Source organism: Pituophis catenifer, unplaced genomic scaffold (assembly GCF_029215685.1).
Source record: "Pituophis catenifer annectens isolate HBS135680 unplaced genomic scaffold, rPitCat1.0.hap2 SCAF_7, whole genome shotgun sequence".
In the NCBI taxonomy this organism is placed as follows: Eukaryota; Metazoa; Chordata; class Lepidosauria; order Squamata; family Colubridae; genus Pituophis; species Pituophis catenifer.
The window spans coordinates 41,610,727-41,624,073 of record NW_027256887.1 but is presented as its reverse complement, the minus strand read 5'-3'; the positions used below and the strand labels follow the sequence as shown (position 1 = coordinate 41,624,073).

The 13,347-nt window shown below is 35.5% G+C and overlaps 1 protein-coding gene across 2 annotated transcripts in view; it reads right to left on the bottom strand.

Moving 5' to 3' along the window:
• The window catches only part of MON2 (MON2 homolog, regulator of endosome-to-Golgi trafficking), an 86,253-nt gene that overhangs the window by 66,016 nt on the left and 6,890 nt on the right, over positions 1 to 13,347 (bottom strand). For both annotated transcript variants that reach the window (XM_070948095.1, XM_070948096.1), the window contains exons 2-4: positions 5,598 to 5,661; positions 3,561 to 3,688; positions 754 to 885 (exon numbers count right to left, since the gene is read on the bottom strand). In XM_070948095.1, coding sequence (XP_070804196.1) covers positions 754 to 885; positions 3,561 to 3,688; positions 5,598 to 5,661 — 324 coding nt within the window. The remainder of the gene's footprint in view (positions 1 to 753; positions 886 to 3,560; positions 3,689 to 5,597; positions 5,662 to 13,347) is intronic.

Genomic DNA, 13,347 nt, shown 5'->3' with positions numbered 1-13,347 from the left:
CATTTGCTGCCTGGCTTACCTATCCCTTTCCTATGCAGACCTGAGTATATCACACTTGGGCTGCAAAAATATGGGCATCTATTAGAGGGCAGAAATACTAAAAGTGTGTGTGTGTGTGTGTGTGTGTGTGTGTGTGTGTTAGTGGTCATTGGGATTGTTGCAACCCAGATAGTATGCCTAGCAAACATTGCTCAGATATTAGATATTAAATATGATGGCCCTGCATACAGTTCTGGAGTTACTGTGCAAAAGCTCTCAAAGGCATTGAGTTAGGAAAGTCTTATAAAGCTGTTACTTTCTGAATTACATCTGAGAGGGACTCAGAATTTAGGCAGGTTAATAGAAATGGAATTTCAGATTTTTAAAAACTTTGCTATGGTTATAACAACAACAACCCAGAAACCACATCTTTTATTTAAGGAAATAAAGTAGTTAAGGCAGAGTATGCTAAACATTTACAGAGTTATTGAATTGCTTTTTTCTCATAATAAAAATATTCATACAATTGATTAATAATAGGTTCATATAAGATGTTTGAGAGCAGAAAAAGAAAGATGTGAAACCTTTTAAATAAGATTGCAGTAGTAGTGTAAAAATCTATAATGGTATGTAATTTTCCTGCTGATTTCCCTTGCTGTGATTGTACACAAAATCATGGCCAAAGAAATTCAGGGACTGAGTCATTTTGATACAGATAAAATTAATTGATGACATTTTGTCATTAATTAATTCTGAAGAGCACAAAGTCATTACCTTAGAAAGCACTTCATCGTGGACCACAGTATTGGTTGTTAGTAGTACAAGAACAGTTTGAAGCAGCTTAAGTTCTTCAAGGCTATTTTCCATAAGTTGCCAAAGCATATTAATAACATTTCCAGCAGCAACCTTGGAAGAAATTGAGACATACAATTACCGTAAATGCCTAGACACAGAGGGCTCACTCTTTAAATTGGTATTGGTTTTTAAATCTCCAAAACAGTGATGGCTAACCTTTTTGTTCTTGCGTACCGAAAGGGCGCACGCATGACAACGCATGCGCATGCACCCACACCCATAATATAATGCATGCACAACCCCCCCGGTGCATGCGCATGCCACCCCCATGTGCGCTCCCCCGTGCATGCGCGCATGAACCCCCTGAAGCCCATTTTGGGCCTAGCAGGCCTCCCTGAAGCTTCCTGGAATCAAAAACAGGCTGTGGAAGTGTGCCACTCCCCCCCGGACACCCCCCACCTCCCTGTGCATGTCTACTCTGTTACAGATGTTATGTCTGCCTTGTACACAGCTTTATTCCTCTCTAGCATTCATCTCCATTGTTCAGAAATGCATTTCCTGCCTCTCTAGGAACACTTCCTGTTCCTGTTGGATGTATATAGTTATATTCTCGATGGCTTGTATAGTATTTTAACTGCATTTTGATTAAACAACAGCGCTGCAGAGACCCAAAAATCAGGTGGCTGGCGGGAGGTGCATGCACAGAGCTCAGCTGGGGTGAGGGCTTGCCTGCCAGCATAGAGGCTTACGCATGCCACCTGTGGCACATGTGTCATAGGTTCGCCATCACGGATCTAGAACAATAGATACTGAAAATATTTTGTTTTCTATTTTTATTTTTGATATTTTCATGTGTACTTAAGCATAATGTTAGGTGAGGTTTCTACAGGTGGTCCTTGATTAATGACCACTTGTTTAGCTACCATTCAAACCTAGAAGGGCACTGAATGAGTAGTAGTTATGACAGGTCCTCACACTTACAGCCACCTCAACATCCCTGTGATCATGTGACTTTGATTTGCAAACTTCCTTCCTAGCTTCTGACAAGCAAACTCAATGCAGAAGCCAGCATGAAATTATAGTCACATGAGGTCCTTACTTAATGATTCACATAGCCCTTACTCAACGACAGCAACTGGGACTGCTGGAACTGCCATCGCTAAACAATGCATTTTTTTTTTTTTTTTGCTTATGAGTACATGGCTTAATGATGGAGTTTCCAGATCTGATTAGATCATTAAGTTAATTGCTAAGGAAATAAAAAACAGTATGCTTAATCTTGAATACATATTATAATATTATGAGCTGTGGTGGTGCAGTGGTTAGAAGGCAGTATTGCAGGCTACTTCTGTTGACTGCCGGTTGCCTGCAGTTTGGCAGTTTGATTCTCACCGGCTTAAGGTTGACTCAGCCTTCCATCCTTCCGAAGTTGGTAAAATGAGGACCCAGATTGTTGGGGGCAATATGCTGACTCTGTAAACTGCTTGGAAAGGGCTGTAAAGCACTGTGAAGTGGTATCTAAGCCTAAGCGTTATTGATTTGTTCCCCAAAGTATGTATATTTATACGTTAAAGACATACATTTTCTTAAATTTAAATCATTTATTAACTTTAATACTTCTCAAAGATCTTATAAATGGGTTTGAGTAAATGATCTTAAAGCTATCAACCTTAGTAGTATTTTTAAAAATCATAATCTTTAGGATAATGCTGGGTCTTGACAGAAAATTCCCAACAGCCTTGCATATCTTTTCCTACTTCTTAGTGTTTCAGAATTATGGTTTCTGTTATATTAGCATCAATAATAGCTTCAATCAGTATATAGATCCGTGATGGCAAACCTATGGCACATGTGCCTAAGATGGCATGCAGAGCCATCTTTCCGGGTATGTGAGCTGTTGCCCAACTCACCTGCAGTTGCGCATACGTGCATGCCCCAACTGGTGTTTGGGTCTCGGGTGCGCATGCATGCAATTCAGGGGACCCAGCTGGTCTTCAGAGCTCTGTTGCGCATGTGTATGCATTTGCGCATGCATGCAAAAGTACTTGTGCACAGTGCACACATGCATATATGGTGCTCGTATCCATGCATTGCACACGTAAAAACCACGTGCATGCGCAGATGGTGCAATTGCATGTGCAGCATACAGGGGACGCCCACGCAAGCCGTGTGCATGCGCAGGTGATGAGGTTGCATGCATAGAGCACAGGGAAGCCACGTGTGAGCACAGATATCATGCACGCAGGCAAAGTGCGTGAAGCACGTACCTGTTCTGCATTTGGTGAGTAAAAGGTTCACCATCACTGATATAGATAAAACATGCAACCTAGACAATTTCTTATATTTCCTATCTTGCAGCTCCCACCAGAAGATACAATTGTACTCTCCAATTTTAATTTCAAAACAAACTCATCTATCTGATAAGAAAATAAATCTGTCTGCTCACAACTAAATAATACATGTGTTTTAGAAGATCTTATCTACTTAAAGTAAGCTCTTATCTACTTAAATTAGTAAAGTATACTAATTATATTAGTATACATTAATTCTCATAATACTATCTTTAGTTCTGAAACTGAAAGCCCAAGTGCCTAGCGAAAAGGTACTCCCAATATTCTGTATTAGTATTACAGTGGTCCCTCAGTTAATATCCCTCAGTTATTATTACACAGATCCCTCAGTTTCTATTACACAAATCTGAAATTTTCATAATTAATTCCTTAAAAATGTATAATACCAAGAAATATTCCCACTGTATAAAATCAGTCTCGTTACCTTAACCTTACCTCTGAAACAACTTCATGAGACATGAGCCTCTGGATAGCAGCTAGACACAGCTGAGTGATCTTTGGTTCTTTTGTTCCACAGCCCATTAGAAAAGGTTGAACCACTTCAGAGCTATTCTCTTTCAAAGCTTTGAAATTGAGAGAGAAAACACAGCAAGCAAAGAAAAAAGCCCAAATCAGGAATACTAAAGATATCTTTATGATAAAAATTGACATTTGATAACATATTTAGACTAGTACCCTATTTAATTTATGCTATAATTAAGCACCCTCCAATTAAATAAAGTAAATAATAGTAGAAAAACAGTAATAAATCAACACCTATAATGAAGCTGCAAATATAACCTAGATATCAAATTATTTTAAGGTATCTTCTTGTACTTCAAATGAAAAATATCATATTGCTATACAGCTGTCTACATTTTCTTACCTATTAATGGATGTTAAAAATTGTGAAAGTAGAAAAAATAGTTACAACTGAAATATATTTTTATACATGATTTTACACAATTCTTCAAAAGTTAACTAAGTTAACTGTGTGTATCTATATCTATATCTATATCTATATCTATATCTGTATCTGTATCTGTATCTATATCTATATCTAATCTATATCTATATCCATCCATCTTGGTTTTGCTACAAAAAAATTCCGACATTAATTTATAGTACAAAGTATAATAATTTTATTGCTAGTAGCATTATCATTTTATTTTTTAAAAAATGTATCTCTAAAAAAGTTCTTATTTTTAGTTTCAGAACAATAAGATAAAAGATCTTGTTTATTAGCAAACTATGGCAATAGTCCATAAGTTGTTCTCAAGTTGTCTTTCTAAAGAAACTTGATATGTATATCATGTATAGGTTTTCAAATAAATAGCTTACAACCGCTATTTCAATCAGTTTATTAAAACATACCTTCAAGATTATAACAACCAACCAATAGTGCCAATTTTCATTTAAACTTTACATACCAGAATACATTAAAAATAATCATTATTTTTATAATCAATAATCAAACAATCATTTAGCATTAGTGCTAAATTACAGCCAATCATTTTTCTTGCTAATAAGAAAACTTGCAGAACATTTGGACTAAAGTCTCATACAGTAAGCAAATATTGCCATTCCAGATGAATTTACTGTTTGCACATAATTTTTTCCATATTAAAAAAAACCAAATTGTTTTTTGAAACTTGATTATGTTATATATCATTTTTGATAAGCTGTAATGTCAAGATTCTACAGTACTAATCCAACATTTTATGCTTATTAGCTCAAGATATAGTAATAGACCAGCAAAGACCCATGTAATAATAATAATGACAACAGTAATAATGACATAATAATAACAACAACAAATACAAAGTTCTACAAATAGAAAAAGAATGACTATGGAAAGGCAAGCAAGGGTAGTAGCAATAGTAATAGGTGCCTTGGGTGCAATGCCAAAACAACTAGAGTACCACTTGAACACCACTGGTATTGACAAATTCAACATCTGTCAATTGCAAAAGGCGGCTTTACTCAGAACAGCTTCCATCCTGCGATGATATCTGTAACACCATCAAACATCCAGATCTGCTTACTCCAAGTCCTTGATAAGGACTCGATAGGTTGGCATTTAAGGTAGGCAAAAATGCCAAACCCAGTCTGAACATTTGGCTGATTGAGTGATGATCAATAAAATAATAATACAATAGAATTCTCCTTAACTCTTAATGACTCATTCTATTAAAGTTACTTTATCTATTTACATAAAGCACTCATCCTATTTAAAAAACTACTAAATTATGTAGCACTAAATTTCTTTTGTATTAGTATATGGGTATCAATACAGTTTTACTAGCTTTGGCTAGAAATCACTTCAGCAAACTACTTTTTAGCTTCAACAGAGTTAAAAAATTAAAATTAAAATACTGACTTCCAAATTCTAAAAATAATGACATTTAAATTCATATCAAACATAACACATTTTACTCATATAACTTTTTAATAAAACAAATGTTTTTATTTGTTCTGTTTGCAAATAATTACCTGCTAGGATGTCAGTGTGTCGTGCTGCTATTGTTTTTACTTTTATTATTCCTGACTCAGCAGCCTGTGGAAAAATAATTAAGAAATCACTGTTTATTTTACACTTTACATAAGTAATTATTTGTTTAATAGCACCTTAAAATGTAATTTTTATTGTTGCATAAATTTCATCCATAAAGTGTATACATACTCCTAGCCTAGTTAAATTTTACTTACTGTATTTTTCAGACTATAAGACGCACTTAAATTTAGAAGAGGAAAACAAAAAGACCTTTTTGGCCTCCCTTTTTTCTGGCCTTTTTTCGTTCCCTTTTCGAGGCTTTTTTGGACCATTTTGGGGCTTTTTGGGGCCCATTTTTTTTTTATTTGATTTATATGCCGCCCTTCTCCGGAGACTCAGGGCGGCTTACAATGCGTTAAGCAATAGCCTTCATACTTTTGTATATTTTATACAAAGTCAGCTTTTTTAGGCCATTTTCAAGGCTTTTTTGGGCCATTTTTTTTTGGGAAAAAACAGCCTGAAAAAAGCTTCAAAATGGGCCCCAAAAGCCTCAAAAACAGGCAAAAAGCCTCGAAAACGGCCCCCAAAAGGGCCAAAAAAGCCTCAAAAAGCCTCAAAAATGGAACAAGAAAAGGCCTGAAAACAGGGTGTGCAGAGGCCAAAAAATGGCTGGTGGGCGGGCGGGTCTTCGGCAATATTCGGCCTATAAGACGCACAGACATATTCGCCCCCTTTTGGGAGACAAAAAAGTGTATCTTATTATCTGAAAAATACGGTAACTAAGGTGTATTGTACATATCATATGCAGTTTCTCACTAATCATGAAAATATATCTCATCTGATTTTGATTTTTTGGAAAGTATATGAATTGTTTGAAAAAAGTCTTCCAAGTAAAAAACCTTTGTTTATATTTTCTGTTTAAGCAAATTCCATATCAATGAAACTTTTTAAAATTAAATCTCATACGTTTAACATACAGTTAGAATTCATAAAGGCAAGCAGTGAGAGAGTATACATGCATGCACGACTTAGGTTAAGAGTATCAATTTCCCAGGATAAAGAACTGGATAATTTTAAAGAACAAGAGGCTATTAGACATGGAGAACCATGTACTGAGATTTAGGAGACACACCTATTTACGATATGACAAAGCTAAAGTGAATGCAGATTTTAAGAATTGTTCTATTAGGTGCGTCATCCTAAGAGTTTGAAATAAATATAAAACAAGGCTCTTTCCTAAGATACATTTTTGGCTATCATCCAAGAAGGTCTTTTCTTTTTTCTTTTTTAAAGTACAGCAATGTGTCAATTGTCCCATTCATTTAGCTAGCAAAGAAAGACTCCTGGGCCATTGTTTAATCAAGAGTACACTTTACTGGAGCTTAAATAGTTACTGAAGAAAAGTGAAGCCAACTCTGATATTTTCAACGCAAAAAGCATAATAAACTTTTCTTTTCTCCTTTGGACTGCCCATAGTTATTATTCACTGTCCAAACATTTGCATTTTTTGTTTGGAGAACAGGCTCTTCATTCTGGCAGACATTCCCAGCAAACAACCTTGGGAGGCTGGCATTGTCCTAGGCTTTGAGCTGGCATTCTTGGCATTCCTTTAAACCCCCTCCCCTGCTTCCCTCCCATTGTTGCTAAATGTCTGGCTCAGAGTAGAAGTTGCAAAGCAAGCCGATTTCAGCCATGACATGCCGCCCCTCCAAAAAGCAGGACTAGTTCTGAAATATAACAAACAGACATACATCATTAATAACTTGACAAAACCACTACTGTACGAAAGTCACCTTGGCTTGTCATCTAGGGACACGGATGTGTCTCGCTTCCACCCATTCTGCCTCTGCTGGTGTAAACCCTTTCTATAAGATTAAATACTGTAACTTTCCCCTATGAACCCGAGGGTCAAGGATGCCTTTCACCTCAACATATTTTTCTCCCTCTATCCAAATGGGAGGGGGAGACGGTTTGATATCAGGTTGCAAATGCGAACTACGAACGGCTTCAGTGAACTACAATGGAACACTGGATGGAGGCACCTAAAATTCTTTGCTAACTTTAACTCTACTGTCACCAGATTTATGATCCAGATGATCGGAAAAGGTCCCAAGTACTTGGGGCCCAATTTCTTGCAGGGTTGCCTTGACTGCAAAATCTTGGTGGAAAGGTGCACCTTATGCCCTATTCTCCTTTTGGAGCATTCTTTTCCTATCAGCTTTTTTTTCCTGTTTTTTTTTTTAAATTTTTAAAATATACGTCAACATCAATACATGAACAGTGCAGCATCTGGGTATCATTCATTTTGGGACAAGTAGCAATAATGATATTAATATTTGTTACTTTAATAAAATTTATGAAATCCTAGTATTAATATACACTTTGGTTTTAAAGTAGTTATTCAATATTTCAATGTTCCATTTTAATGCCAATCACAATATTATTTGAGCTTATATAGTAATGCCATCTTTCAACCTCTAATATTTCGCTATACTTATTGTTTTTACTCTATTGTATAAAAAATATGTGTGCTAATATTCCCCTTATTTCTACCTCTATTCTGACTTCTAGTCAGGCCACCATTGCTAATGTAAGTGTTAATACACATGCTTATATTAAGATATATTCCTTTATTATTTAATTATTCAATGCTTCAATGAGCCATTCTGGTGCCAATCACCATATTATTATTATTTTTTTTTTATTGAAAAAGTTTTCAAATACAAATTTTTCCCCCTTTTTTCCTTCCCCCCCTCCTCCCTAACCCCCCCTCGCCACCCATCCCCCCCGTGACTTCTTCACACCAAAAACCTAATTCATAACAGATTACATAATATTTTACCATCGCCTTACTCCCTCCTCTATATACTGACCCTTACTTACTAAAAATATTATTAATATTGTTACTTTCCCCTTTTACCATACATTTCAAAAAAAAAAGCAGTCTGCTATAACATTGTATGATAACTTCTAGTTTAGCATAATATTATTATAACTCCCAATTTAGCAATAATCTGCCCTTTTTGTCCTCCCCAAAACTTATATCTATGTATTATTACAACATTTCAAAGCAACCTTCCACTTTAAGACTGTATAATAGATCCTACTTTAACATTTATTCTTTGTGTATATTAATATAACATTTCAAAGCAGCCTTCCCCATAAATCCTAATTTAACATTTATTCAACTCTATCCATTTCCTCCACTACCCTAAATATATCACTTAAACATCCCTTTTCTTAAACTAATCCATCAGTAGACTAACATATTTCCACCCACTTTCCTACAAAATTATCATGCACAACAATTCTTAATATCTTCAATCCACTGCCCACTCTGCTAATATATATATATATATATATATATGTATATATTCCGTTATTTAAAAAAAAAAAAAAGACAATAACTTTAAATTTATAATCCATATAATATCTTCTTTGATGTCTTTCCACTGGATTGTTGAGTCCCTCATCCATAATTGGGTAACGTAGCATCCTGGTGCAACAGTTTGTTCAAAGTCTTCAGTCATCATCTGCCCCCATCAGTAATGAATATCCTCATATATATATAAAAGTAAAAACAACCACCCGAGTGACATTATGATTGTATTCCATATAGTTGTAATTGTGGCTTTCATCAGGATTATTAATTCCCATCATCGTAATGGGTAACCACCAGATCTTCTGCATGCCCCAACGTAGCTCTCTTGCCTTGTAGCTCAGAATAGTTATAATATATTTATCAATACAAGAAAAAAATCCAAAATAGATAATTCAAATCCAACAGTTTAAGGCTCTTTTCACATCCCAAAATTACGGCATTGCAGAGGTCTGTCACTGTCCTCAGGATGATATTAACCAATACTTCGCCTCCACTATCTTTTCACATATTCATTCATTTTTTTAAAATCACTGGCTTCACCGTTGCTTAATTTAGAAATTTCTGTTTTTATGAGACCTATTTCTTTTTTTCTTTTCTTTTCGTGGGTTTAATTTCCATCCTGTTTTCCTTTCTACAAGTTGTATATCAACTGATCGGTTTTCATTCTGCTTTATAAGTTGATCTTGTTGGTTTTGTTTTTGTATCTCATATTTCTTTTTTGCCAATTGCATATCAGCTAATTGATTTCCATACTTGTCTTTAACTTGGTGAATCATCACGTTGAAATCAGATGCCGCTTCTCTCATATTTGTAGATAATCCAGCTGGAGTATCGAGAGAATCCAAAGACAATTTGTCTACCGCAACCTCTGTAATTCGATGTTTTCCCTTTATTTCCAACTCCTTCTGCTTATCCTGTATTGTGCCTATAGATGTTAAGTTCATTTTCAAAATTTTTTGATAAAATTCTTCCGCTTTTTCAACAGTATCTAATTGGTATCTTTCTCCTTGATATCTCAATATTATGCCAACTGGGGCATCCCACCTAAATGGAATATTTCTGTATTTTAACTCAGTCACCAGAAAACCAAATTTCTTCCTTTCCATTAACATCTTGGGGGGGAGCTCTTTGTAGATCCATATCTTTCTTCCATACAATTGCAAAGTAGAATTGAAGGAATTTTGCACAATATTATTCCTAATTTCCTTATCTGTAAAATAAATCACCACATCTCTAGGCAATTGCCTTTGCTTTGCAATCCAGGAGTTTATTCTGTACACTCTGTCAATCCTACAAAACACTTCCTCAGGTTGAACCTTTAAAATCCCAGCCAGAATTTCAGAAGATATTTTCCTTAAATCATCTCTGTTATTTTCCTGCAAACCTCTGAGTCTGATCGCATATTCTGTAAAATTGTAATGCACCATTAGGACCTCTCTTTCAATCCGTTGTTGTAAATTTTCTGCATTACAAGACTTTTGTTCAACCTCCATTTTAGATTTTTCTTCTGAGCTATTGTCTTGAATATTTGTCAAATCATTTTCAATTTTTTGTATTTTATTATCCAAATTGTCCTCAATTTCTTCCACTTTAGACTCTAATAAGTTAGTATTTTCATCCAACTTAATCATAAATCCTACAAAACCATTAGCCATTTTTATAATCTTTCGATCCAGAATATCAAACTTTAATTGCACTAATTCTTTAATTTCCTGCTTAAATTTTTCAAAGTTCTGATTCACAATCTCATCCCTTCTTACAATCTCCTCCAAAAGAAATTCAATTATATTAAAATCAGTTTTCTGAGACTGGAGCTTTAAAACTTGGTCACGTAATTTGTTAATGGGGGAATCCCCCCCCATTGCTTGTTTGTCCGGCTTTAATGCCATGTTTCAACACAGACAAACTATTTTTTTTTTAAAAAAAGAAGAGAGGCAGCAGAGAAAAAAAAAAAACTTCTTTCCAACCAAGATCAATATCAAATCTCCAGGAAGAGAAAAAACACAAAAGTAGAGCTTTATTTTCAAGTGTAGCCAAAAATATTTATTCAGCTACTTTGTATCTCAATAGGAAACGGAAGGACTCTCCCTTTCAGCCCCTTCTCAAGCCTCGGCAATCGCCCTTTTTAAAGATTCTTTTTTCCTTTTCCTTTTCCTTCTTCAATAATTGTTATAAAATAAGTGAGATACTTGCAATTCAGGGTCACAGGTCCGGCTCAAATCCCTTCAAATGTAACCAGGAGCATTTATTCTGCTACTTTGTAACTTAATAAGAAACGGAAGGACTTTCTCTTTTCAGCTTCCCTGCTCCAGTTTCGGCAATCGCCATTTTAAAAGGTCTTTTTTACTTTGTTGAATATCCTTTGCGAAATAAGTATTAATACTTGCAATTTAGGGTCACAGGTCCAGATCCAAATCTCATCATCTTTAGTTAATCTGTTAAATATCTTAAGAAGCTTGTCTTCGTAGCCTTGTTCTGCAAAAAGGCAGAAGTCTCCCAACGCCCGGAGCGGGCGGCGAGTGCTATAGGGAGCTTCCTCCGCCCGCCCCCAAGAGTAAAAAAAAAAACCCTGGGGGCTACGGAGAGCTCTACCTACACTCACCTGCTCTATCCCACATTTCCTCCTGGAAATGGGGTTTTTCGAGCCGCCTTTGCGCTGTACAGGCGGCTCTTTACAGGCGAAGGGGCTGGCGGTCCCGAGAGACCGTCTGGTGGCTACGAAGAGCAAACCGGAAGCCAATCACCATATTATTTAAACATACTTAATAATATCATATTTCAACTTCTAACCCTTCCATCTAGCTATTACTTTATATAAGAGTGTGTATTCTTATTTCTACTATTCTAGTTTTTAATCAGGCCATCATTATATTAAAAAAATAATAAAGATTCCCCCCCCCTTTTCTATCCATCTTGCCCATTTTAATACTTCAGTTCTTATTCACTTTTTAGCTTGCCTCCCATACTCCACTCTTGGATCCTTGTCTCTATCTACATCTGTATCTTCATTGTTCAGTCTAAACATTTCTCTCATCTCTATCCTCCTATGCTGCCTGATCTCCAGAGTATCTACCCAGGCCCCTATCTCCTTTTCAAAAGTATTTTCCTGCTTATCCAATTCTATTTTTAAATCTCTTAAAGTACTTTCCCCTAGGTTTATTTCATCAGTCATTATTATCTTTATTATCTTCTCCTTCACAATTTCTTGCTTTATTTGCTGGTTTTTCTGTTCTGTCTTTTCCTCCATTTTTTCTGTTGTCTCTTCTCTTTCCTGGAATTTTTCATTATCAGTTGCAGGGTATTTTCTATTTTCCCATTTATGCCATGCAATAGATTCTTTATCTCCCTGTAATTCTTTGTCATAGTGTCCTTAATGCTTTGGAACATCAACACCATTTCTTTTGAAATTTCACTTATTTCACCTTGATGGAGCATCTTGTCTTATTTTAGTAAGTCCCGCTGTTACCCAAAAACAATATATTCAAGCCTAATGTTGCTCTTCAGAAAGTACAATGCTCATAGTTCTTTATATTCCAGGATTATTCAATCAGTTCCATTTAGATAGTCCAGAAAGCTTTCCAAAAATCAGAAGTCACTTTGCTTTACTTAAGGTTCTTCCTTATTCCCACAGTTGAGTCTCTAGTAATCATAAAGTAGATAATTATAGAACACCACAGTCCTCCAGATTTAAGGGCTGACTTGGCTTGGGTTTGGTGGCCCGCTTAGTTTTTAAAAAGTTTGTGATGGGCAGGGTGATTTGAGCAAATTCAGGAATAAATTGCTGGGAAAAGTTGGCAAAGCCGAGGAAACTCTGCAGTTGATATTCAGTTAAACAAGTGTTCAGAAACTGAGGAAATTAAAAAAAATGTCTGTCTGACAGAAAAGTCTTTTATTGCAGGTTTAACAATTAAAAATCCATGGACATGTCCACAGTGCTTTAAGCAAATTGTTGAATATAAAAATATGCACTCTAGTACATTTCCTTATAGAGTGGCTTCATAGTTGTGTTGTCAGGCTGTCAAGTTAAAAAACAAGATGATATCTTGCTTGCATGTTTATCTTTGCAAGCAGATTATCTAATGTAAAAAGTGTCAGGGTGCTTTAGGAAAAATCTCATCAGTCAGATAAATATATTTTTGCTATTCTTACCATATATACTCAAGTATAAGCCGACCCGAATATAAGCTGAGGCACCTAATTTTACCACAAAAAAACTGGGAAAACTTATTGACTTGAGTATAAGCCTAGGGTGGGAAATGCAGCAGCTACTGGTAAATTTCAAAAATAAAAATAGATACCAATAAAATTACATTAATTGAGGCATTAGTAGGTTAAATGTTTTTGAATATTTATTTCAAAGAAAAACA